Raw genomic sequence first — 27,227 nt, forward strand, 5'->3', positions numbered from 1 at the left:
TGGCATTTGGGAGTGCGGGGTAAGTTTGGAATAACATCCTGGCTTGCTGGAGTGTTGCCAGCTGATCGAGGGTGCTATTCACCAGGATATCTCCGGCTCTCCCCTCTTCCAAGCACATGGTAGAATTTGCTGTTTGCGCTGGGGTCATTCCTGTGACATCTTCTATCCAGTAACATATGAGGGGAAATAGCAAGAATCATTTCTTGACTGGGCATCTAATGGTCAGCATCTAATGGACACATCACAATCTCTCCTCTCCCTTTGCCCAGCCATGCACAACGTCCACTGGAACCTCTCCAAGTGATGCCAGTCAGACCTGCAGCAGACATGCAGCACGTGCGAGAATAACCCTGAATTGCTTAAGACTTGAGATTAGGGAGTCGTTGGTTAAGACAGCATAACCCAGCCTGTCTGATGGATGCACTTGGTTGTTCAAACACAGCAGGTGACATGCCCAGCTGAATCGTGAATTAGAAATGTCCTTCATCTCATAATATAGAAAAGAACCACTCAAGTGACCCCTGGGTTTCAGTTTATGGTTCAAGGAAAGAGCAAAGCCCAAAGCAGAGTGGATTCTGCTCAGACCTGTGCACAACAATCAAGGCTAAACTCCCAGCAGAGTTCGACCTCACTGATGTTAAAGAACCCAGCATTTCCTTTAACTGTGCCCATTTGAAACTTCCGCTGCTCTGGCTTTCCATGGCTGGCACCAACCCGAGCACCTGCCCTTCTCAGGATTTTGCAGTGAGTGACCGCGTGCCTCCCCAGGGTCTGTCGATGCTGCATGCTTGATTGCAGGCCTGTTCATGGGCCTGAAAGGGCTGGCAGTCTCAGGGGGCCCCTGGGAGGCTGGCGCTTATCAGAGATGGAGTTGGCGGTGGAGGGTATCATGGGTGCACATGCGTTCCAAACACTGGCATCCCACATGGTTGCCTCTTCGCCCTAGGACCCCCTCATGTCCCACCTTACTTCAGCACCTCGCACAACCCACAGACAAGTGGTCAGTATATTTCAAAAATCAAATGAATACTAGTTTGCTGGAAAGTCAGAGGCATTCCCCACCTGCAAGTTCCCCAACACATCCCCATGTCCCATATGCTTGTATTTCCAATGAAATTTAGCCTAATATCAACGCAAATTTAGATGTGTCATTTCCTACTAGATTTCAGAATGTGCCACAATGTATTTACATGAACAAAATAGTGATTCTCCTGCAAAACCACTTTAACATCACTTTCAATAAACATATAATGAAAAGTGCTTGCTTTTTTTTCTTGAGCAACAGTGGCTAATAAATTTGATTCTGGAGCCGAATTGTCTGAGCTTGAATCCCAGATCCAAGCTCTGCCACCATGGCAACCTTGAGCAGGGCACTGAGGTGCCTCAGTTTCCTCACATGGAGAATCAGATAACACCAGTTTGTTTATGAATGCAGTTGCTGTTAGTATTAGTCAGTTAATAGCCACAAAATCCTAGAACAGTGCCTGGTGAAGTCTTAGCACTGTGTATGTATGTGTTAGTTATCTGTATTATTATTTCAAAAGCTATCCTTGTAAAATGGGGGAACATCTTACAAGTTGGCATTTTATAAACAGAAAAATACAGTATTTCCTAAGGATAAACATGGGAATGGCTATTTATCAAAAACAGGCCAGTGTTTATCAAACTTGCTGCATTGTAAGAATCTCCTGGAGTGATGATTAAAAACAGTATTCTCAGGCTTCATCTCAGAACAAGTGATTTATATGGTAAACACCCTGTAGACTGCTGGCCTCAGTCCCAACGGCTGTGTCCTTTCTGTGGTGCTCTTCTGCATTGCTTGAGACAAATGTCCTGAGAAGGAAGAGAACAGCTCAACAAGGAAAGGAGAAATGGTCTTCTAGCTCTTGCCAGCATCTACCAAGTGGCAGAAGCTTCCAGGCTAGGTAGGCTGGAGTGCCTGATGTCAGGAAATGCTTGTTGGGAGTAGAGAGCACTGGACTAGGATCCAGAACCGTTCTCCCTACACACATACAAGCACACACAAACACATGCATGCACAAATACACACACACGTGCACACAGAAAAACAGCACACACATACACACACACATGCATGCTCACACATGGACACATATATACACATGAGCAGATACGTACACACATGCACACACATGGATACACAGACACACAGAGACACATGAATGCACATTCACACACATGTGCACAGACACAAAGACATGCACACATGTGCAAACAAACGGACACATGCATGCACATTCACACACATGCACAGAAACACATACAGACACACACACCACATGTGAACATGCACATGCATACTTATATATATGGACACACAGAAACAAGCACATACACACTTGAACAGATACATACACCCACATGCACACATGGAAACAGACATATGCACACAAGGACACACGTGCAGATATATGAATAGACACATACACAGACACACACACATGAACAGTTACATGCACGCACATGGACACACCAGACACACGTTCAGATACACGCACACATGCAGACACACCACACGTGTTCACATACACCCATACATGTTCACACACATGGACACATATGCAGCCAAGAACTGTGAAGCCCCAGGGACATTGTCTTACTCACTTCTATATCGAGGGACCAGCACAAAGTTAGCTTTTCATAAATGTTCCGTCATTTATTCATTCAACAAATACTGAGCACCAGTATGCGGCAGATATGGTTTCAGGCACCGTGGGGTACAGTGGTGAGCCAGGTGGATGGGAGCCCTCACCTTCTGCGCACTCACCTGGGAGTCTGCATTCACCACCCACGCCCTGGGGCTCTGCTGAGTCCATCCCATCTCCGGACTCCACCTGTCCGGTCCATGAAATGCCAGTTCGGGGCTAGATTAGTGATTGTGGGGGCGGAGGCAGTCAGGTTTTCTTGGGCTGTGCATCTCCGCGACATCTGAGGAGCATGACCCGCAGAGCCGACCCAGGGACATGGGCCTTTTCCTCCCCTGGCGGGTTTCACGTTCTGCCTGGTGACGCAGGTCGGTCCGGTTCCATCTCAAGCATCTCCACTTGTCCTTGTACTCGGCTTTTCCCAACCCTTAGTCCAGAGAAGGAAAGGGAGGGAGGCCGGGAGTGGATTCCGCCCGCCCCTCCGCCCACAAAGGCACCCACCCCCAGCCGTCCACTCAGACCACGCAGCCTTGACCGGGCATCCCCTAGAGGCCCACTTCCCTCGGGTCAAGTTTGGGGTTTATTCCGACTGTGCGGGCCGCTGGGAGCCCCGGAAGTCTGGGGAGAGGTGTGGGGAGGAGGGTCCCGGGGCTCTGCCCGGCCGCACCCGGATGCCCTCGGCCTCCCGGCAGCGCGCCCCGCCCCTCGCCTGGCCCGGCTGGGACCCCGGGGCGCGCGCGGACCGGCAGGCAGGGAGGGGCGGGTGAGCGGGGGGCGGTCCCGGCGGGGGCGGCGCGGGGCTGCCGCGTGCATGCTGATGAGCTGCGAGGCCGCGTCACTCCGCACCGGCGCCGTGGCTGCGGGGCGGGCAGGAGCGGGCGCAGCAGCCGAGCCCGCCCGGCCCGCGCCTCCCTCGCCGTCTCCCGGCGCCCAGGCCCACTCTCGCCGGTCCCGGGGCGGGGCCGCGCCCCTCTGCGGAGGATGCCGGCTGCGCCCCGCGCCCGCAGCCCCGGGCAGCCCCTGCGCGCGGGGACGCCGGGCGGCGGCGGCCCGGCGCTCTGAGCGCAGCGCGGTGGTGCTGAACGGACAGCTCCCGGCGAGCGGGCACCCGGAGCGCCGCCCCCGGCCCGCAGCTCCTCGCCCGCCCCGCGGCGAGCCCGGGCGGCTCATGGTCCCTGAAGCGGCGGGCCGGGCGGAGGCTCCTGCTGCCGCCGGGCCCACGGGGATGCCCCGCGGGTGAGGCAGCCCCCAGCTTCCAGCCGCGTTCATGGCGGTGGCCAGGAAGATCAAAACTTTGCTGACGGTCAACATCCTGGTGTTCGTGGGCATCATCCTCTTCTCCGTGTACTGCCGCCTGCAGGACCGCTCCGAGGAACTGGTGCAGATTGTGCGCAGCGCTGACCGCCGGGTACGCAGCCGGCACGCCAAGGTGGGCGCGCTGGTGGACCGCGAGGCCATCCTGCAGCGGCTTGACCACCTGGAGGAAGTGGTCTACAACCAGCTCAATGGTGAGACGAGCCAGCGTCCCGCCTGGGACTGAGGGGCTGGGCAGAGGGGACTGGTGGGAGGGTACCCCCCATGCTAGGGACACTACACTCTGCATCCAACTGCTGGAACCATGTTAACCCCAGGGGCATTATCGTCCCACCTGGGTTGGGAGGAAATCAAGTAGGAGGCAGATAGGAAGAGGAGAGCTGTTTGAGGCCTCCTTTCAGCAGGGGGTACCAACTGGGTGACCACCCACTCATTCACTTGTGGATGCTTGAGATCTGCCCTCTAACCCCCCCACTCCCAAACACACACACACAATGAGTCCAAACTTATCCCCCAAGAGAATTTGATGGAACTTATAAAGAGGCTCTTGGGACCTGCTTTCAAAGTAGACAGCACCTATGTCCAGGAGTGAGGAGCAGGCCCTATGTTTCCAGGAGCTGTGGGACGTCAGGGCTTTGTTGGACTGATTCCCCTTCCTGCCCTGGAGATGTAGAACAGGGATGGGGGGTGCTGCTGCTCTTTGGAGGTTGCTGATGTAGTGTTCTTTGCCTGTAAGGCTCTTGGGGTATTCAACACTGCTATGACCACAGGCCTAGATGGACTCCTGACATGGGGATGGCTCAGGGGTTGCACCAGAAAGTTTTGTTGTGGGAAAAGCATGAGGCTACGGCCAATGCCCTGTGGACAGATGGAGACAAGGATCTGGTGGGGGCTTGGCAGGTGTTAATTACCCAGATGGACATAGGTCATGGCACCTGGGAAGCCCCAGAGTCCTTGAAAGCTTCTACAGAAAGCCCAGCTCCTCGTAGGTCTCTTTGTTTTGTGGCACGCAGGTGTAGGTCACCTGAGGGTCAGCGTTGGTGTCGCAGCAGGGCAGGCCCACGAGCCACAGCTAATGAGATCAAGTATTTTTCCACTTTGGGACACAGTAGGACAGAATACCATGGCTGCTGCCCCCTGAGGCTCACTCTGTGCTGAGGCACCTTGGGGAAAGTTTGTGTGTGTGTCTACATCGTTAGCGGGCTCTCTTTCCGTTCTGTGCTGACTATTCTGGTTTCTGCATTGGCAGCCCCAGCAAACCTCCTCCAGGAAGTGTCAGTAACAGGCTCAAGTAGGAGGTGTCTGAGAGCTGGGCTTGCGCAGGCGGGGGCTCTATCTGCATGTTGTTTGTTGGGGGTGGGGTGGGGGAGGTGCGAGGTCATCTTGTGGTTTCCTTCAGGAGCCCCATCCAGCCATGGAGGCTGGGGTTGCAGACAGGCCTCTGATCATCAGCTCTCAATGGAGGCTTTTGCCACCCCCGGGATGAGGGATGGGCTGAGCCTTTGTTTGGTCTGCAGCTCGCTCACTTGGAGAGCAGGGCATCCCCTGAGTTCCCAAGCGTGTTCTCATCATCCCAGAACTGCTGGTTCCTCGGAGGTGAGTTATTCCTGAGCTCCATGGCTTCCCTGATCTCTGCTATTTCACCAAAGCCACGAGGGGAGAAAGTTTAGTTCAAGCATCCGCTCAGCCATTCCGGCGGTGTGATTCATCTCCTGGAAGGCGGTGTGCCCAGTAATAGCACAGAGCTTTATTGGAGTGTATTTGCCAGGGTGTTATGGTCTGTTTTATGGGGAGGACCGGAGGATTATATAAAAACATTGGCAGCATGTTGGGGTTGTGTAACATCGTGGCGGCCAACTCAGCCCCGTGCGCGGTTTCCCTTCCTCCCCCTTCAAGGTGAGAAGGAGCTGGGATTCTGAGCGGCAGAAAGAGCCAGGACCTTTGATCCCCTTTCCTGACATTGACTGGAGATAATGAAATGTTTTGGGAAATTGGCGTGTTGCTCCCACCTGCCTCTGCCCTCTCTTTTCCCCTCTGGCTTCTCTCCCCGCTTCTCCTGGCTTCCTTCTTCCCCTCCACCCGTCCTCCTTTCTATTTTCTGTAAATTTTTCTCCTTCCTTCCCTCACCAAATCCCTTCCTCCTCCCCAGTTTCCCTCCCTTCTTTACCTGCCTCTTCCTGTCTCTCTCTCTGTCCCACCCTCTCTGCAATGAGGCCATCTCACCTCCCTCTCTGACACCCGTGTGCCTAAACCCAATAGTCATTCAATATTTGTTCCAGGAAATGACAAGAGGCACCCAAATCTAACACTCCCAGGTGAGTCCCCAGGAGAGGACTGGGGCATTTGTTCACTTGAAGCTGCTTGTAAACAGCACTCGCCCCCCTCTGAGTTTGGCTCAGAGTGTCTGTGTTAGACGGTGTTGAAGAAAAGCCATGGGAAGGCTTCCTGGAGGAGGCAGCCTTCACGACCTGTTCTATTTCAGATCCCAGAAATGTGAAATTGATTCCTGGGAGTTTCCACCCAATACTAATTCAACCGAATTTAGGAAGGAGAGGGAGAAGTCCAAAACAAAGTTGATGTGTCACTTATATTTTCTCTGCCTTGACTGCTTCCTAAAAGTCTCTCTCCCAGCTTGAAGGAGCTAGCAGCAAGGAAAGGATGGCCAGGGAGAAGGGAGCCTGTCTTCCTCTGAGCTGGGGGGGTGGGGACAGGAGGGGCTTAGGTAGGGGGGAGGGCGGCCCTGAGCAGGACTTTGTCACCACACCCTGTCCTTGGCTGGCCCAGTGACCTTCATCTGGGATATTTTATTGACCTTGTCAGAGAACTCCTAAGTAATGTGTGCAGATTCAAATCATAGAACCCAGGAGAAAATATTCTTTAAGGAAACGCTGTGTAGTCGCTTCCCACATGTGCCTGAGAGTTTGCTTCTAAATTCAGTGCTCAAGGCAAGAAAAAAGTTTATAGACAAAAACCATCCTTCGGAATATCTTAAATTGCACATAAAAAATGGCATTCAGGGTTTTGTGCATGCAACTGGCGCAGTAACTCTGTGAACACTAAATTTGAGCAATGGAGAAGGGAAGGAAATGTCTCCATGCAGTCATCCAGGCATTCAAACCCTTCTGCCTTTCGGAAGACTGTCAAGTCCCCAGTGATGAGGGGTGGGAACAAGGAATTCCCACATGCTCCCACTGCTTGCAGGGTGTAGCCTTCTCCAGGCTGACAGTAAGCCTCTACAGAGTTAAGGTACATTGATTTATTTTTGTTGTTATAGGCATTAAACAGGTAACGGGATCTTGCACATCATAGGGGCTGGATCTTGCTCTAGATTCAGAGAGGAGAACCACCCACCTGCCTGGCTCCCACCTTCCTGCCTCAGGCGCATCCTCCTGGCCCCTTGGTAGGAGACTTGAGGTGGAGGACGGAGCTGGGATGGAGGCGGGGTGAAGTTTTGGTTTTGGCTGTTTGTTTTTGAGGGAGGTAGTCTCTAAAATCCAGAGCACACATGCATTAATTCCCTCTAACTTGACCTACCCCAGCCCAAGTTCACAGGGTGCATGTTACTCTCAGAGAAGGCCAAGGCCATGGGGTGGTCTCCGTATGGACCAAAGCTGAGTGCCAGTGAGGTGGGAGGAGGCCAGAGGTGATTTAGAAGGTTGGAGCCATTTGCTTCAGTTCTGCAGTTATTAAAAGCTTAAGTTAAAAAAAGAAAAAAAAAAAAAGGTCCTGTTGTGGACGACCAGGTGCTGGCCAGAGACAGCCCTGGGGTGCAGACAGCCTTCTGTGAGCTCCGCCAACACCCCGTCACCCCCCGCTTGCCCCTCCTCTGGGGAAGTTGACCCCCATCTCTCTCAAAGTTCAGAAATTCACATACGGCTCACACGTCTTCCCATATCTGTGTGCAACACCTGTCCTGTAGTTCACCCTGAGGGCAAGAATTTTTGTCTGTTTTGTTCTCAGCTGTCACACCCATGGCCTAGGGCTGCCAGGCACTTAGCTAGCACTCCAGAAATATCTGTCCATGAGCAAGAGAGTGGATTTTTCTCTAAAAATTCATTGTTTTTACTTCAATAAATTTGAGACAATTGACATCACCACCACGCCCATGGATAGAAGACAACTGTGAATACATGCAATGGAGACCAAGTCATGCTGTGAAATTCCAACAGTATCCTTCTGCCACCAGAGTCTGTTCTTTCTTTGTTCAAAAGGAAGATTCTCAAGTGAAAAGGACATATTAGCACAAAACCAAGAAGAAATTAGGAGAGTAAGACAGGCTTGAAACAGGGAGTCTTGTCTCATATGATTGGGGTGACTTAACTGTGCCCATTTCCTGCCAAAAATTGTGTCTGCCATGCTGGGCCTACAGGACATATAACCCTACTTCAAGAAGCCTGGTCTGTCTCCAGAGCAGTGTCCCCAGGGGTGTTATGGTAGGGGCCTTGGAGGACTTGGGAAGTGGGTATCATGTTGCTAACAGGGCATATCTCCCTGAGGCTGCCTCCAGGACAGGGGGTCCAAGGTCTCTAACCAAGAAGCCAAAATCCTTCCAGGAATCTCAGCACTATGAGTTATTAACAGTGGAGACTGAGTTGAACCAGAACAGAGAGGCCAGAGGGAGGTGAGAAAGAGAAGGGATGGGGACAGGACGCAGATTATTTCCACGATTTGCCCTGGACCTCTGGCTGCAGAGGGGCAAATGCCTAGATTTGGAGCCGTCTGCACCACGGGCCTAAGGCAATGGCATTTGCTCTAGCAATAGGCAGATAGCTGAACTTGGGGAGCCCGTCCAAAGATCCCCCCCACCTGGCGTGAAGGGCAGGATTTGGCCAGGCTCTCCCCATCCCAGCAACAGCCACTACCAGCCCAGGGCTCCAGACAGTATCCAGAGCATGAGCACAGGGGAACAGCGAGCTGCATCTGGTACCCGGCACAGAGTGGATGCCCTATCAGGATTGTTTAAGTGGGTGAAGAATGGGTGGAAGTGTGTGGAAGATGCTGTCTGAGACCAGCATGCGGGGAGCCCAGACCTGGGCGGTGTCTGGCCGTCTCTGTCTCCCTGCACACACTTGGCAGTCCTCGGCCTCTGCTCTGCACCTGGTCCAGTGCAGTCCTCTCTTGAAAGCCACCTGGGTGTGTATAAGGTGTTGATTTCTAAAAAGGGGTTCCCAAGCTTCTGCTGTGCATAAGCAGTTCCATTTTGGAAATGCTTTAAGATATTCTACTTGTTAGGGAATGTGATTTCCACCAGAAAGCTTTTCCTATTCATTTATTTGTGAGTTTTAATTCCTAAAATGGCTTACCTCTGGTTCCAGACAGCCTTTCCAGCTTGAGTTCATCCATCTTCATCCTTCTCTGAATTTGCTTTATGAGTTACAACATTCCTACGTTGCTAATCCAAACAGTCACAGTGGCTGTGGCCGGGAAGATAGCGCGGTTTGTTCCACGCTTTAATCTTGGGTCCTGGCTGGTTTTGCTTCACAATCGCAGCAGCTTTTAATTAGTGACCGTTTCCTCCTAGATCAGTAATTGGCCAGGTCCCCGCGCCCTCAGTTTCACAGACCCCCACTGTTGTTGATTTACTACAAAAGGTGAAAAAATAGTAAATACCCTTACCCAGAGCACAGGCTCTGACTCCGATGACTGAGGCGGGGTCCAGGCCGTTTGACCGGAGTTACCTTTCCTGTTTTCTTCGGTCACCTGCCGGTGTGCATGGCTCTCAGGGTGGTGTGCAAGTGCATTTCACTCAATCCGAGAAGATTAACAACATTTTGGGTTTGCTTCATTCCTCTGCTTTGCGCATGCTGCTCAGCCTGCGGGGCTGCCCCTGTCTTCACAGGGGAGCCCTGAGCCCACCAGACCACAGACATGGGAGGACCGCTGAGCCGACATGCAGGCCTGCACCTGCAAATCTTAGGGGAGAGGAACTCGGTCAACACCTCCTGGGGTGTTTATTTCCCTCAGGGAGGCATGGACCTCAGCAGAGCAGGCTCTGTCCAGAGTGGTCCCCGAGCTTCTAGGAATAATGTATGCAGGCGTGACCCCCGAATTGGGAGGGTGCTGGGGCTGATTACATTTACAATTCAGCTCAGCAATCTGCATATTTCAAAGTCTTGGAACTATTTTCTGAAAGGAAAGTTTATCCTTCATCGGCTGGAAACTTGACAAAAATAAGTCTCTATAAATTTACATATCAGATCTCCCCCTGAAGACATGTGGGATGGATCCAAGTCACAGGACCAGCTTGGTCAACTCTCACAAAAGCATAGGTGCTTTTGAAGGGAACAGTAGGTGGAGAACCTGGGCGCTGAGGTGGGGAGAGGTGAGGCTGGTTCACCGCTGGTGGGTCCTTGGAAACACCACTGTGACTCTGGTTTTCCCTTATGGAGATTCCATCTGGGACAACAGAGGTTAGGATGGCCTTCCCAACCTCTCAGCATGAGCATCTGGGGTCGACACAAGTCTGACAGTTCCCCCTTCTACTTGCCATTCACAGAAAGAAGAAACTCACTTTCTGGGTTGTCTGAAAGGTACTTAAGAGCTGCATTATCTCACAGCATAGAAGCAAACCATGCGTCCCACAGTGGCTTGGCAGATGCGGGCTATAGGCTTCGTCCCCAGGCCTCTCTGTTACCACCCTCCAGCAAGCAGGCCGGGTCTGCGCAGGTGGCTTGTGGGCAGCTCTCACGCCATGGTCCATGCAAAAGTTGCAAACCCAAGTCCTCGTCTTGGGGAGGCCCCACAGCTGTAGCCCTTGTTCTAGAAATGGGAGAGGGCATAGAAGGAAGGGCTGACAGGGGTAGGATGGGGAGGAGGGGATGCTGTTCCTCGTGCAGACGCGTGTCCCTCCTGGGATGTCCAGGTGGGGTAATGACTGAGTCACGGACTGGGTGCCCTGAGCCCTTCCTGGGCTGGACTTGGCTCCTGTGGGCCCAGCCCCTGCAGACTGAAGCCTCTGTTTGAACACAGGCCAAGTCTCACTTATCCGTGTACTCATTCACTCCTCACGTGTTCAGTGAGCGCCTAGTACGTTCCTGATGCTGTTAGAGGATACGGTGGTGACCAGGGAGACAGGTCCCTGTGTCTTGGGGCCAACATCCCAAGGAGGAAGATGGGTAGTGAACAGGTAGCATGCGTAAGGTGATTTCAGGCAGTGATAGATGCTATGAAAAAGAGTGGAGAGGTGGAGAGTGAATGGGTGAATGAAGGGGGTTGAACAGTGCCCTGCCCAGAAGTTCACATCTGCTTGGAACCTCAGAATGAGGCCTTACTTGGAAACTGAGTCTTTGCAGATGTAATTAGTTAAGTTGAGATGAGAGGTCATGCTGGGTAGGTGAGCCCTAAATCCAGTGACTAGTATCTTCATAAGAGACACATGCAGAGGGCTGATGGCCATGTGAAGACAAAGACAGAGACTAGAGTGATGTGGCCACAGCCAAGGGAAACCTAGTGCTCCCAGAACCTGGAAGAGGCAGGAAGGATCCTCGCCTGCAGCCTCCATAGGGACTTAGCCTTGCCACACCTGGACCTCAGATTTCTGGCCTCCGACGTGGGAGCATAGTGCACGGTTTTAAGCCCCAGCGTGTGGTGCTTTGTCACAGCAGCCCCAACACTAGCGCAGGTGGTGGTCTGGGCTGACGATGTGTGAACTGAGATGTGAATGAGGAGGAGTGAACCCCACAGGATCTAAGGAAGTACACACTTTGGGGACCCGAGGCTGTTGGGGATGGCGAGGGCAGTCAAAGAGAAGTGTGGCCCCGAGGGGACGGTGGGGAGGCAGCAGGGCCCACCGCGGTGTCCCAGCCAGCTGTGCTCCGCAGGCTCGGGGAGGCGACAGTGTGAGTGTTCAGCATCCCGGGACATCCTAGGACAGTAATAATAGCACGCCTTCTGTCTAGCTGGTTGGTTTTAAAGCATATCTGTGATTTCACTTGGATCAGCCGGGACCACTGAGATCGGCACAGCAGGCAACAGTCCTGCTAATGAGCAGATGGGAAACCAAGATCTCCAGGCAGCGTCCCCCTGTTGGTGCTGGACGCTCTTCATTCTGGTCCACACTCTGCCCTAAGCCAGGGTCCCTCAACCCAGTCCTACCAACTCTTGGCCAGTCGATTTTTCATCGTGGGTCATGGGGCTTCTGTGCATTGATTGTAGGATGTGGAGCAGCATCCGGCCTCTTCCACCTGCGAGGTGCCCACAGTGCCCGCCTTACCAGCTGGGACACCAGAAATGTCCCTGGGGTGAGACCCTCCCCACCCCACTGAGGACCCTTCCTTCTTGAAGAGTGTGGCTGTTGACTGCCCGAATTCAGACGTGGCTCCACCCCTCACTGGCTGAATGACCACAGGCAAGTTACTGGCCTCTCTGAGCCTCAGTTTCCCCACCTGCAAAGTGGGGATGGTGGGGGCACCAGCCTCTGAGAAGTCTCGTGGGGACTAAAGGAGTTGGTGTGGGCAAAGGCCCTCACTGTGCCTGGCACCGCAGAAGATGTGCCGTGGACACCACCGAGCCCCCTCATCTGTAAGGTGAGAGTGGATGAAACGCAGCTGCCCCACATGCAGGAGGTGCCTTGGGAGGGATCGAATCACACCGCGAGGAATGCCCCCCCTTTCCACCTCCTCCAGGCTTTCTAATGGCACCCATAAGAGGGTCTCGATCTGATGCCATGGGCCTCTCATAGGCAACGCACCTCCCCTCTAAACGTGACGGTGCCGTTCCCAGGCCCAGGTCTCTGGCTGGCCGGCATATCTGGATAGATTTTAATTGCTGCATTTTGTTTTTATTCTCTATTGACTAATATTTTGGACAAATGATACATGTTTTCTGTTGTTGGTAGCAGTATATCACTTATTTAAGAAACAAATATATTTCATTTAAAATATGAGTCATTTTAAAGGAAACTCTTAAGTTATATGAACTTGGGCAGTCTGCAAAGCTGACATATTCCACAGAGGGGAGAAAAGTCTTGAGTTTGGGGCAACCCTTGAGGTCTCTGGGCAGTATCTGGCCTCCCCAGCATCCTCAATGTGGGACCAGAGCTGATGAGGGACACTTCTGACTCTGGGTCCAGGGGTCTCCTCGAGGCATCTGTGGCTCTCTGTTGGGTAAAACATAAAACAAAGCAAGCCACATGTGCAGATGCCCTATGGGAGGTGCCTGGGTTTGGTGTAGGCCCTGACACTTTTGAGACCCGTGATCTTGGGGTCATGGCTGTGTGAGCCCTGTTTCCTCAGGCATAGCACCAGCCTGGCCAATTCTGCTCACAGCTGAGAACATGGATTTCAAGTGACAGAAAACTCAAGTCCGACTGACTTAGGAATCATTGGCTCACAGGACTGAGTGACCCAGTGGTTGTTCTAGCATCAGGTGAGGCTTGATCCAGCAGCCTGGGCCTTTCCATCTCCCCTTTTTCTTGGGAGTGTCTTCTTTATTTTCACCCTTGGAGCTTGGGTGGAGGTCAGTCCCATCTGAACCACAGGAAGCTGAGAATGGAGAAGACATGGATTTCCACAAAAAACAGGGTGTCCTTAAGAAGGGCAGTGGAGGCCAGGCTCCCAGACCTGATGTCTTCTATCCTCGGCTCTGCTGGTCTGTGGGAAAGACCACCTGCAATGACCCACGACTGGCACTTGATGCTGGGCACAGGTGGACTCATGGGTGAACATTTGGCCTGAACCAGATTGAAAGGCTTGATGGAAACCAAACAAATAACCAAACCAAGAAGCTTCAACTCCCTTGAGCATTATCCAGGGCTCCCCAGAGAGGCAGAACCATTAGGATGCAGAGAAGGTGTGGGAGGAGGTGTAGGATGGGGATTGGCTCATGCAGTTGCAGAGGCTAAGAAATCCCAGGATCTGCTGTCTGCAAGCTGCAGAATCAGAGGAGCCGGGGGTGTGATTCAGTCCACCTCCAAAAGCCTGAGGACCGGGGGGCCGACCTCTGAGGTCGGGAGCAGATGATGTCCCAGCTAAAGCAGGAGCCAACTTTGCCTTCCTCTGCCTTCTTCTTCGTTTCTGGCCCTAGATGAATGGGATGGTGCCCATCCACGTGCATGAGGTGGATCTTTCTTACTCAGTCCACCAGTGCAAATGCTTATCTCTTCTGGAACCACAATCACAGACATACCCAGAAATGATGCCTTACCAGCTGTCTGGGCATTCCTTAGTCCAGCCACGTTGACACACAAAATTAACCACAACTGGCTTCAATGATAATGAATGTGCCTCCCATGACAAGAAGCCCACATTGGCAAGTTTGGGGGCTCTACAGCACTGTCAGAGACCCGGGTTCTATTTCTGCTCTTCCTTCCCAGTGAGATGTAGCCATTATTCAGGCAATATGCAGAAGCAAATGAGCAGAACCTCTCTGCCCTCGTTCCTCTGGAGGAGGCAAGGAGCCCCCAGGGAATGGTCTGGAGGCATGCAGTCCCCTGATGGCTTGGCCCCATCATAACTCCCCCTTGGGCTGATGCAGGGGCAGGAGCAGGAGGTGTCTGCTCCCCATGGTTGTACAGAAGAGAGGGGGGTATCCAGGCAAAACTGGGGATCTACAACATTTAAGAGAGCAGGCGGCCTGCAGTGACTGCTGTAGGCCGGCCTCTGCATCTGCAAGGCTCAACTGTTGGGCCACATGGAGTTGCATGGGGAGATTGGTCACAACGCATGTCCCTAGGATCCACCCCAGGAGTTCCAAAGTGGGCCCTGCAATCTGCATTACAGCAGCCCCCATGTGCTCCTGCTCATGGTACAACGAGTGTCAAGCACAGCTAGATGCACACCCTATGCAGACCAATGTCAAATGTATGTCCCTGCTAGCCCGAGGCCTCAGTGCTGGGGGCTGGGCCTGGAAGGCTGGGCAGGAAGGGCTGATGGGCTTTTGGGGGCCGTGGGAAGGAGATGTGGCATGTCAGCTCCCACACCACGTCCCCTGCCCACTGACCCTGCCTCCTGTATCAGGCCCGCCTGGTGCCTGCCCGGCCCCCACGTGGGTGCCCCAGCTGCTCAGATGGGTGGCGGTTGTACCCTGCCCATGCTCACCTGGCCCAGAAGGGCCCCCGCTCAGATGTCTCAGCTGCTGGTGTTTTATTTTTAAGTAAACAAGCCGTGTACAATTGTTTTTTAAAGTGCTGCCCCAGGGCCCGGAAGTATGCCAGAGGAATGGTGCGCTCTACGTAGTGCCAGGGCTACGGCTGGTCCTCTCTGCACCTGTAGCCCTGAGTGACGCCCCCTCCTTCCTTGGGTCTTCCATGCCCTGGATGGGCATGAGGCAGGGCTGGGGCAGGGCAGGGCAGTTTTCAGTGAGTAACTGACCTGCCTATGCACCAGAACCTCTCGTAGGTGACAGGGGCTCACTCAGATCAGGGTGGTTTTTGATCTTCTAGGAGATTTTAAAAAGGAAGTAATCTCAACCCAAGTTTACCAAAATTGTGATGGATTTAAAACGTTTTTGTGTAAAAAATTAGTGCTTTTAACAGACACACTGGAGTGCAATACAGTCGTGCTATTCACAGGATGATACTGCAATTCATAGTAATGTGATTTCCCGTGGATGGCCTGGCCCTGACGCAGTGTGAGCTCAGAGTCGCGTGGAAAATGCAGCTCCTGGGCCTGGCAGCCTCACCCGGGTCCTGTGCGTGTGGTCTTCTCTGGAGGGGCTGTCTCAAGTACAGATCAATGCCCTTGGGGAAACTGAGGCCAAGCGTTCTCCTGTTGCCCCGTCCATGAGGGCCAGGGGAGGTGCCCCAGCACCAGATCTGGGGGTCTTGGGGGAGACATTGGCAGGTGTCAGGCCCAGGGTGATACTCAGAGTGTGGTTTGCCTGAGGATTGCTCTGACATGCCTGGGGTGTTCTTGTCACCAGCAAGTGGGTGCTGCAGCATTTGGCAGTCAGCAGGCTGGGGTGCCACACACTCTGCAGCGTGCAGGACAGCCACACCACAAGACTGGCCCAGTCCCCAGGTGCCTCTTGAATGGGACATCCCTGTAGCTGAAACATCTGTGAGCCAAAACCCAGCTCTGTTTTTCATACAAACACAAATAATTGTTTTCACGGTGCTAAATTTGACTTTCCATGAACACATCTACAGAGTACATCCTGGGAAGACCATAGCATGTTTTGTTCAAAATGTACCAAAAAGCAGCACTGGTGGCCGTCACCTTCACGGCAGTCCCCACACGTGTCCGAACCCCGAGTCCTTTGCTACGTCTCCTAGTGTGGCCCTAACGGCTGAGCTTTCTGTGCTGAAATGCACAACACCTCGGTCTTCATTCTCCCCACAAAAACCAGCCAAGCACCTGCTGTGTTCCCGGCAGGGCAAAGGGCACGAGGTGCAGCCCTGGCATAGACACACAAAGCACCCAGCACAGACCTGGAGGCTTAGAGCAGCACACGTGGTTCTCTCACCATTCTGGAGGTCAGATGTCTACAATGGGTCTCCCTGGGCTGAAGTCACGGAGTGACAGGACGGGTCCCTTCCAGAGGCCCAAGGGAGCCTCCGTTCCTGCCTTTCCAGCCCTAGAGGCGCCGCAGCACTGGGGTCGGCCTTGTTTCAGCCTCAGAGCCAGTGGTGTGGTGCTTCTCTGTGCCCTTCATCTGGGGTCCCATCTCCCCCTCACTTACCTCTTCTGCCTCCCTCTTTCACTTTTAAGGATGCTTGTCATTCCACTAAGTCCACCTGGATCATTCCGACCCACTCCCAGGTTCCGGGGACTAGGACACAGACATCTTTGGGGGAGGGGCCATAATTTTGCCAACCACAGTAAGCAAAATATACAGACTATTGAATAATGATTAAGCTAAGGAGAAAAATAAATAAATAGAAGAGAAGGCTAAGGTGTGGGTGGGAGGCATTGGCATTTTCAATAGGATGCCCAGAGGCTTCAGGAAGGGAGTGACTTTTAAGTAAAGACTTAAAGCAAGGAAGGGCATCTGGCAAGCTGATATCTGGGGAAGAGTGCTCAGACCCGGCTGGTGCAAAGGTTCTGTGGCAGAGTGTGCCTGGTGTGCTGGAGGGGCAGTGTCTGGGGGAGTCCCAGGAGAGGGTTTGTGGATCCATGGGGACCAGACATGTGGGACTTTAGACCAGCATGACCTGGATTCTCTCCCAAGTGCGATGGGAGCAGGAGAAAGTTTGGACCAGAGGATAACTAGATCCGACTCATGTTGTGACAGGACCCCTCGGGCTACTCTGACAAGAACAGAATGAGGACCAGCCCAACCAGGGGACCTGTTAGGAGGCCAGTGTCACACAGCTGAGTCTGAGAAGAAAAAAAAGTGTGCACCTTTACTTACGTGATTTTATGTATTTTTGATGACTAATTTTCTTTCTTACTGTAGTTGAAAAACTACAACTTTGCTTCTGTGAATGCCTGGAAAGTAAAATTATAATAAATTCTATTTTGGAGGTAACTAATAGGTTTAAAATTAGCATAATGTTATGAGTTTTAATACATCTACTTTTCAATTTTTCAGTATTTTCAACTATTTTAATGTTCTACAAAAACACATAAAACTCATAAAAGTGTGTACGGGGGCACACATCTTGCCTTTGGTCGTGGGCTCTAGTGTGGCCCCATAGGCACTGTCCAGATATTTTGTTCATCAAGGATTGTTTTGCATTGGTTGCATTTTTTATTATTGCATTAAGATATTGTTTCTATTCGTTAGTGAGGTTTGGGGGCACCTCCTTATGTTTCCTGGTGGAAATGAATGACCAGTCCTCCCTAGTAATGGGGGCAAGGCTGTGCCAGGGCGGCCAGGGGGTCACATCTGGGAGAAGTTGGCAGATACGTGACCCGCCTGGACGAGGGAGCGAGTGAGGACAGAGAAGAGATGGGCCAAAGCCTGGGCCCAGCACGCGGTCAGGACCCGTGTGGAAGGAGCAGGAGGAGGACAGCTGTGAGCAGGAGCCATCACCGGGTGGGAGGCGGGCAGGGGCATGTCCTGAGCCAGGTGGGCCAGCACGCCGGTGGCTCCTGAGACGACTGTTAGGATGAAAACCCAGGGCCGGCCGTCAGCCACCACACGAGGTGACCTGGATACGGGTCAGAGAATAGCAGATGAGAAATCAGAGACAGCAAATGCGGGCAGCTCTGTCCCGGGACCCCACTATAGAGTGAGCTTCTCAGCCCAGCACCACAGAGAGTGGGGATCAGACAACCCTGGTGCAGAGGCCACACGGTGTGGTGTGGGACGTGGGACATGCTGTGGGTGTGGGATGTGGGATGTGGTGTGACATGTGGGCTGTGCTGTGGTGTGAGGTGTGGGACATGGGACGTGCTGTGGGATGTGCTATGGTGTGGGGTATGGGACATGGGATGTGCTGTGGTGTGAGGTGTGGGACATGGGACAGACTGTGGGACATGCTATGGTGTGAAGAATGGGATGTGGGACAGGCTGTGGGACATGTTGTGGTGTGGGATATGGGACATGCTGTGGGACGTGCTGCAGCGTGAGGTGTGGGACATGGGACATGCTGTGGAATGTGCTGCAGCGTGAGGTGTGGGACGTACTGTGGTGTGGGATGTGGGATGTGGGACATGCTGTGGTGTGGGATGTGGGACATGCTGTGGTGTGAGGTGTGGGACATGGGCTGTGCTGGGCAGCGCCCCTGCTGTCACACACTAGATGCCAGCAGGGCCCTCTTCTCCCTAGTCGTGACATCTAAAAACGTCTGCGGTATTGAGGTGTACCATGGGGCAGCGTGTCTGCGGTTGGGGATCGACGCAGTGAAGAAGGTGGGTGAAGCTCAGGAGTGGGTAGGGCGTGGCTGGGAGAGGGTGAAGCCGTAGGGTGGGGAAATGGGCGGCCCGCGTGGACGCTGACACTCGTAGGAGACAGGAAATTTGGTAGATGGAGGAAGGAGAGGATGGACAGAGCCTCTTCCTTGGAGAGTGAGAGGGACAGGCCCGAGGAGGCCGTCCGGGCCAGCCAGGGACACTCCCCTGGCTGGAGGCTGGGGCTCCTCCTGAGGCTCTTCCGTTTCCCAGCGAGGCAGGACACAAGGTCATGGGCTGAGAGAGGATTGCAAATTACCTTCCTTTCTTTTTTTAGCGCAGCTATAGAACTAAATAGAATTTTTATAAAGAAAGTATGCATTTGGCTGCATATTATTTCTGTGTCTGCTTTCACAGGGGCATTACAGCTGTGTGTTATGCAGTGGAGGCTCGGGTCTGGTTGGGGGGAGAACCCACGTCTGTAAGCTGGACAAGGACGGTCAGCGTGTGCCGGGTGTGGAGCCTCACCAGTGCCTGTCCCGATGGGGCAGTGGCTGTCCTGCGGGATTGAATCCCTCTGGGTTTGCCTGATCGCCTCCCAGCTCTGGGAGGAGCTGCCTCCAGCCTCCGCTCCAGTCTTTTCTGAAGGCAAGGGGAGGAGAAGGGAAGACAGAAAAGACTGATGAGACTGATGACCCAGCAGGTAGAGGGTGGGCTGACTGGCCCCCTGCACCTTCCCCAAGGTCTCACCTGGACACCCCGTCCCCGTCATCCTTTACTACTGAACATGCCACCTTCTGGAGGATGTTCTCAGGGTGAGAGGCAGCCCTCCGTCCCTCACTCCGAATCCCCCTCCACCTTCAGGTGTCTGGGTGAAACCCCAGGAAGGGGACGCTTGTGGTCCAGTGTAAGGGTGTTTCTTCCCAAGGTGTTTTCATGCACAAGTTCAATGTTGAGAGTGAAGGATGTGAACGTGGGGCTCTACCCACAGAAGGGGTGTGGATTGCAGGTGGTCCTCACAGCCACCTGTGGCAGGGACCATCTGCTCATCACATTTGCCTGTGAGGGGACCATGGCCAAGGGAGGTTGCACAGTTGGCAGAGGTGACACTTGAACCCAGGCCCCATCTGAGCGCCTCCTGCAGAGACGGGTCATCAACACGTGACCTAGTCAGATTGATATCTTCTATGTCTTACAGCAACAAGGGACTGTTTTTATTTTTAACATGACAGTTCCATCAAATCAGCTCTGTGTGTAGCCCCAATGTGAAACTCAGCAAGCCTTGATTTTATTTCTAAGGAAGAAAATAACAGATAGGGTCTGGGTATGCAAGGGACTATTTTCACACTATTTGGAGAATATTGTGGGAAATGCCTGTTAACGTTCTGAGCACTTGAGCGCTAAGCAGTGGGCATGGGGAGCAAAGGGACTGATCTCCGTTGGCAGGAGCAGAGCTTCGTGTCAAGGGCATGGGCTAGAGCGCTAGAGCACCTGGGTTAGAGCCCGGCCCCAGCACTGACTTCACACAGCCACGGTCATGGTGCTTAATGCCCTTGCTCCTCAATTCCTCTTCCTGTCAAATGGGATAATTTGATAATGAGAATTCAGTGGGGGGAAACATGGGAAGCTTTTGGAGCAATACCTGTTACATAGTTTTTGCTCAGTGAGTGATGAGCTCACTTTGACCATGTTGGCTATTTCCTTAAATAATTATTCTCATTTCTGCTGCCCACAGCCCACCTGACCTTCTACTATGGTTTGGATGTGGTTTGTCCCCACCAAAACTCATGTTGAAATCAGATCCCCATGTGGCGGTGTTGGGAGGTGTTCAGTCATGGGGGCAGATCCTTCTTGAATAGATTAGTGCCTTCCTGTAGGGGGAGTGAGTGAGCTCTCCTTCTTGCAGGAGTGGATTAGTTCCTGCAAGAGCAGTTGTTAAAAAGATCTGGTTTCCTCTGTTTATCTCTTGTGTCCTCTCTCGCCATGTGATCTCTTTGCACACACCCACTCCCCTTTTGATTTCCACAAGGCATGGAGGCAGCCTGAGGCTCTTGCCAGGCTCCACTACACAATCTTGGATTTTCCAGCCACCAGAATCATGAGCCAAATAAACTTCTTTTCCTTGTAAATTTCTCTGTCTCAGGTGTTCTGTTATAATAACACAAAATGGACTAAGGCATCTTCCCAGCCCAGCTCTACTGGAACAACCATGTAGTTTTTTCTTTTTTCTTTTTTTGTATTAAGTAGTCCATCCTGCCAAAAATGCATGAACTCCAGGCTTCCATAGGAGGATGGGGAAGCAGGATAAGAGAGATAGTTTAATCCAATTCACACCTATTCATAGAATGACTTCTGCGTTGTGCAGAGCACAGCAGGGGTGAGTTCAGTGCTTAGAGCAGGGGTGTCCTCCTCTAAGAGTTTAGAGTCAAGTAGGAGGGATGCAGTAGCCAGGATCATCTGTTCTCTATTTTAGTGTGTTATCAGGGATGTGAAAATTCACAGGAGCACAAGAGAGAGGATTGTTTTGAAGGGGAGGACCAGGACAGCTTCATGGAAGAGGGTGAGCTGCATGTTGGGAGTTGGACAGATCTGGGTCCAAATCCAACTGGATGACCTTGGACAAGTCACCACTCCTCTCTGAGCCATGGTTTCCACATCTATGAAAAGTGACAAATGATTATCCCTTTACGATGTGATTGTTGAGGTTAAACAAGATGACACATGTGAAGTGTTGGGCAAAGTGCCTGACATATGGTAGGTACTCAGGAATGTTGGTAAAAGTGCAGAAAGAAAAAGAGTTGAAATGGGCAGGATTTGGCCAGATGGATAGCATGGTGTCTGATGCATAATAAGTACTCAATAAATATTTACTGATTGGTGGATGTATGGGTGGATGGATGGGTAGATGGGTGGGAGGATGGATGGATGGATAAATGCATGGATGGGTGGATGGATGGATGGGTAGGTGAGTGGGTGGATGGATGGGTGGATGGATGGATGGATGAGTGGCTGGCTGGCTGGATGGATGAATGGATGGATGGGTAGATGGATGGGTGGCTGGCTGGATGAATGGGTGGATGGATGGAAGGGTGGCTGGCTGGCTGGCTGGGTGGATGGATGGGTAAACGGGTGGATGGATGGATGGGTAGATGGGTGGGTGGATGGATGGATGGGTGGATGGGTAGGTGGGTGGATGGGTGGTTGAGTAGATGGATAGGTGACTAGATTGCTGGATGGGTGGCAGGCTGGCTGGGTGGGTGGGTGGCTGGCTGGATGGGTGGCTGGCTGACTGGATGGGTGGATGGATGAGTGGGTGGATGGATGAGTAGATGGATGGGTGACTGGCTGGCTGGCTGGATGGGTGAATGGGTGGATGGATGGATGGGTGGGTGGATGTATGGGTGGGTGGCTGGCTGGATGGATGGGTGGATGGATGGATGGATGGATGGATGGGTAAAGGGGTGGGTGGATGGATGGATGGGTGGATGGGTAGGTGGGTGGATGGATGGGTGAGTAGATGGATAAGTGGCTGGATGGCTGGATGGGTGGCTGGCTGACTGGATGGGTGGATGGATGAGTAGATGGATGGGTGACTGGCTGGCTGGATGGGTGGGTGAATGGGTGGATGGATGGATGGGTGGGTGGATGGATGGATGAATGGGTGGATAGATGGATGGGTAGATGGATGGATGGGTGGCTGGCTGGCTGGCTGGGTTGGTGGATGGATGGATGAAGTGTTGATGGATGGATGGATAGACGGATGTGTGAATTGATGGGTAGATGGGTGGATAGATGGATGGATGGATTGGGGGTGGGTGGATGGATGGATAGATGGATAGATGGGTGGATGGATGAGTAAATTTAGGAGGAGACACTGTGGAGCGAGCAAAGCCAAGCATTGAGAAAGAGAAGATAGCATCTGGAATGGCTGGAGTAGGAGAGGTCAGGAAGGCAGGTTGGCTCCAGTGCACCGACGTGGAGGTAAAGAGCTGGCCTGGCACAATTGTTGGGTAGACATCCTCATGTCTAGCTTGGGCCTGGGCGGAAGGGGCACCACCCTGGGGGCAGAGCCACAGAGCCACAGACACTGCCCAGGGCTACCAAGAGCCCTTGCCGTCCCCTGACAACAGGGGCATGGTACATGTTCTCCTTCCTGGGGCTGTAGAACTCAGGCCAGATTCCTTCCCACTTCCCTGGCAGCTGGTGAGAGGAGAGTGAGACCCTCTGGACCACCAGAGCAGCTGTCCAGGTAGATTAGGAGAAAAGACTACTAAAATGGCCGAGTCTTGCAGAAATCATGTCACTGAGCTCTGGGCCTTTTCCACGTTCGCTCTTCTGGGTGCCCCTCCAGCTGCGAGACAGGCTGAGAACCCACTCCCAGCTCTCTGGGCACTGCTTGAGGACTTTGTTTGCTCCTCTTGGCACAGTCCAGTCACTCAGGGAGAGGGACTGTGCAGGAGCCCCATGCATTGGGCACCAGCTGCTGGATGGGGCTCTGAGGTAGCACCCCTGGCTTTGGTTCTGTCTCCTTCCTGTTAGAAGCCCCCAGTTTTTCGTTTGATCATTCGCTCATTCATTTCACAAGCACTGACCAAGCTCCTACTATAAACTAGTCCTGGGGCTGCACAGGGAGCATGGCAAGCAGTCCCTGCCATTGGAGGTCACAGGCGCTGGAGGAAGGCCAGCCCCTCTGTGCCCTGCCCGGTGGGGGCTCCCTGAGGGCATGGCCGGTCTCCACTCCTGTCCCCTGGCTGTGGGCTGCTGTGGTCCCCTCCTGTCCATGATCCCCAGGGCTGGGTTGGAATAGACATCCCCTAGGGTATTCCAGAGTCAGGATTTGAGCAGAGAACTGAGCCCAATGAGCACGAGTAGGTCCACTATCTGGGGTTGGTGTGGGCAGGGACAGGGGCTGGACCGCTCGGGCTCACTCAGGCAGATTCTCTCAGAGGTTGCCACTGAGATCACTGCACACCCAAATATCCCCCATCCTCCTCACCAATCATTAGACCCACATCTGGGGCAGGTTGGCATGTGTTACCGCATGGAGTGGCTGCGTGACAGCCTCACCACTCACGCACTTCCCAAAGCGAAGGGTAGAACCAGGAGAGTCACTCTGCTGGATATTTCCAGTCATCCCTTATCCCCCTTGCTTTGGCCCTATAAATATTCATATTAGTCAAACACAGGTATTATGTATGAAGATTTATCAAACACCATATTAGTCTCAGTGAGAATATATTTTATGGGTTTTGCTGTGTCCTGCAAAATATTCATGACTCCATAGTTTCAGAAGGGCGACCATCTTTTCACTATTGACAATATGTTATTAGTTTGGGTCCCCAGGGAATGTTAAAAGACCTGTCTGTAATGAAATTAGCTGTTGTATTTGGAGAGAGTGGATAAAACTGAAGCTGGGAGAGAGAGAGACATGATCTACAAAGGCAAACCAGGGTCTCTCATTTTTATCTGCACTTTGTAATCATCAGAATTAACAGCCAAGCACGTTAAATTGTTCCACATTTTTATGGGGTGAAGACAGAGAGGGGCAGGAGCTGGCGGGGAGCTCTGCTTGCTGCTGTTCCCACCCCCATCCAGCCCCCCACATGCTCCCTGGAGTAGACAGTGAAGGTCACGGGCCCACCCAGGACACTGCCCAAGGTCCTGGTCGGTCACAGTGGGGGCTTCCCCGCTGCAAACACAATGGGGTCCTGCCTGCTAGCCAGAGGCTAGTGGTGGCAGACGGCTGAGGTCTCTGGGAGCTGAGAGTGAATGAGGACCTTCTGTCCAACAGTAGCTGCCTCCCCCAAAGTCTGCCTGTGGTTCTGCTGGTTCTTGTTCACAGGGTCTTGCTGCCTGTGTGCCTTGTTATGTTTGACTGTGTGCTGGTCATTGTCACTGCACATTAGTTTGCAGGTGTAATTTGAGGATAGAGGATTGCGTTTACCTCTCAGGTTCCCAGGGGCTTGTCTGTGTGGTCCCTTTGGGCCAAGTTCAAGGCTTGAGGTCACTCAGGCTATGCCAAAGCCATGTGTTCACACATGGGTGGGTCCCCTGATTTTGCCCCTGTTTTTGGAGGTAGAGTTTTCTGTTTGTTGCCTCTGATTTCTCTCCCCTTCCTCCCCCTTTGAAATTTCAAGTTTGCAGTATTCAGAACACCCCCTTGGGGAGCAGAAAGCAAATTATATGCTCACTCATCTCTCCAGATTCCCATCTTCCCTTCACTTTTGGCCTAGTAATTTCTTGCCGTTTCATCAGATTTTTATTGCTTCTTAAAAATTGGTGGTGGTGGTGTTTAAATCTAACATTCATGGTGGTTTTCAGTGGGTGACAGGTTGGCCTGACTAACCTCACCTGCCATTACAGGGAAACTGGCTGATGCAGAGTCCCTTCGCCAGGCTGCCAGAGGCTGTGTGTCCCGTGTCTTGAAAGACTAATGCTTAGGCCAGGCTGGAACTCCAGCATCAGAGAGCCGTGTCTAGGGTGTTTGGCATCAGATCTCTCAGGCCACATCTCACAGCCCCTTCTGGACTCGGCTTGTGAGGACAGTGCCCTCTCTGCTTCCGAAGGCGCCTCTCCTCTGCATCTTCCTCTGCGATTATCCTGTGACCGGTAGCCTCTCCACGTGGGCTGTTTCCTCTCTTGGAATATTGGCTTAAGTTGCTGTGACAGATGGGAGTCAGTGACTCAAAGAGAAGCTGGGAGCTTGAAAGCCACACTTCCTTCCAAGTTGAAAAATCACAGCCACCCACACACCCAGGTATTACGTACTGGAAGAGGTGGGCTTGCCGGGAGTGAAATGACTCTTATGGGGGCAGGAGCTGGCAGTTACGTCTGCTTCCTGGGGGGCTCTCGGCCCCTGGGCATTGGCCACCATGTTCTTCTTGGGTGGGGCCATTTGACAGGGAAGACAGCCTGACATTCCTTGTGCGTTGCCTCCCATTCCTCATACACACTCCCTTGCTCTCTGAGTGAGAGAATTAGAGTCGCTGACAATCTGAGCTTCTACGTGACTGGGTTCCTTTATCTCTGTGTGTTACAAAACCCCATCTGAGATGCCTAACTGTGCTGTGGTTTGTATTTCTCAAGGATCATGAAATCCAGCAGGCTGGTGGGATCCTCAAAGCCCAGCCCCATTTGAACTCAAGCTCCCCCCTTCCTGTGGTGGGACATTCTACCTCAAGGTCACAGGATGGCTGCTTCAGCACCAAGCATGGAGTCCTAGTTCCAGACAAGAAAAAGGGTAGAGGATTGTGAATAAAAGGCAAAAAAAAAAAAAAAAAAAAAAAAAAAAATCCACATTTTTCAACGAAGTCTGTGCTTTTTAGACACATTTCTTAGATTCTACTTAAATCTTACTGACCAGGTCACGTGCCACTCAGCTGCAGGTCAGCCTGTGGAGGCAAGTGCTGTAGCTAAAATCATTGCCACCTGAAACAATTGTGGTTCTGCTGAGAAAGAAAATGGGGGAACAGATGCTGGCCAGGCAACAGCAGTATCTGCCAATGTCCCATCTCTTGTAATTTCTCCTTTCTTCTGGTATCAGATTTCTAGGGCTGCTGTAAAAAATGACCACAAATGGGATGACTTTAAACCACGGAAATTCATTCCCTCAGGTTTGTGGAGGCCGCAAGTCCACAAGCAAGGTGTGGGCAGGGTTGGCTCCTTCTGGAGGCCCCGAGGGAGGATCTGCTCAGGCGTCTTCTCCAGCTCCTGGTGGTCTGTGGCGATCCGTGGCGCATGGCCACATTACTCCAACCTCTGTCTCCGTCACCACACAGCTGTCTCCTCTCTGTACGCGTCTCTCTAAGCTCTCTCTTTCTTATAAGAACACCTGTTATTGGACTTAGGGCCCACCCTAATCCAGGATGATTTCATCTTAAAATCCTCACTTTAATTACATCTGTAAAGACGCTCACTTCCAAATAAAGCCATATTCACAGGTTAAGGGAGGACACATCTCCTGGGGCCACCATTCAACCCACTGCCCACCTTCGTCCGTCTGAATTGCACACGTCCTCTTCACATCCAGGGGCAGCTGTGTGACACGTGAGAGTATTGGGAGGGGTGGGAGCTGGTCAGCCAGGCAGGTGCAGGGTGACTGATCTGCCAGCTCCAGCCGGTCCCAGCCCTAGGGTTAAGCACGTACAGGTAGTCAGATTGCAGGATCTTTCTGAAGAAGCCGGATGTTCCAATTTTCACATGTGATCTATGGGTGGGCCCTGCACACATTACCTGAATGGCCAACCTTTGTCCTACCCCACCCTGCTGGAGTTGGTGGCCCCTGCTATTCTGTCCTTGCAGTGTCCAGACATCCACATGAACAGCTGCTGAGGGCCACCTCCTGGATCCAAGCAGTGCCTGCAGGGCTGGTCCTCCCAGCCCTAACATAGGGCATTGGGGACCACCCTGGTGTCCTCCTGGGGTCTCACTCTGGCCAGGAGCAGGGGGGCTGGGCGGGCAGCATCCTCGCAGGCACACTAGCCTTTCCCCTCCCCCGTAGCTGCCCTACAGCCCACAGATGGGTGGTCTACTG

General features: G+C 52.8%; 1 protein-coding gene across 1 annotated transcript in view; it reads left to right on the top strand.

The window, feature by feature from the left end:
- The first annotated feature begins 3,933 nt into the window (after nt 1–3,933).
- GALNT9 (polypeptide N-acetylgalactosaminyltransferase 9) overlaps nt 3,934–27,227 on the top strand; it is a 154,820-nt gene continuing 131,526 nt past the window's right edge. The window contains exon 1 of the mRNA XM_063087450.1: nt 3,934–4,174. Coding sequence (XP_062943520.1) covers nt 3,934–4,174 — 241 coding nt within the window. The remainder of the gene's footprint in view (nt 4,175–27,227) is intronic.

This window comes from Cynocephalus volans, chromosome 2, assembly GCF_027409185.1.
Source record: "Cynocephalus volans isolate mCynVol1 chromosome 2, mCynVol1.pri, whole genome shotgun sequence".
NCBI lineage: Eukaryota > Metazoa > Chordata > Mammalia > Dermoptera > Cynocephalidae > Cynocephalus > Cynocephalus volans.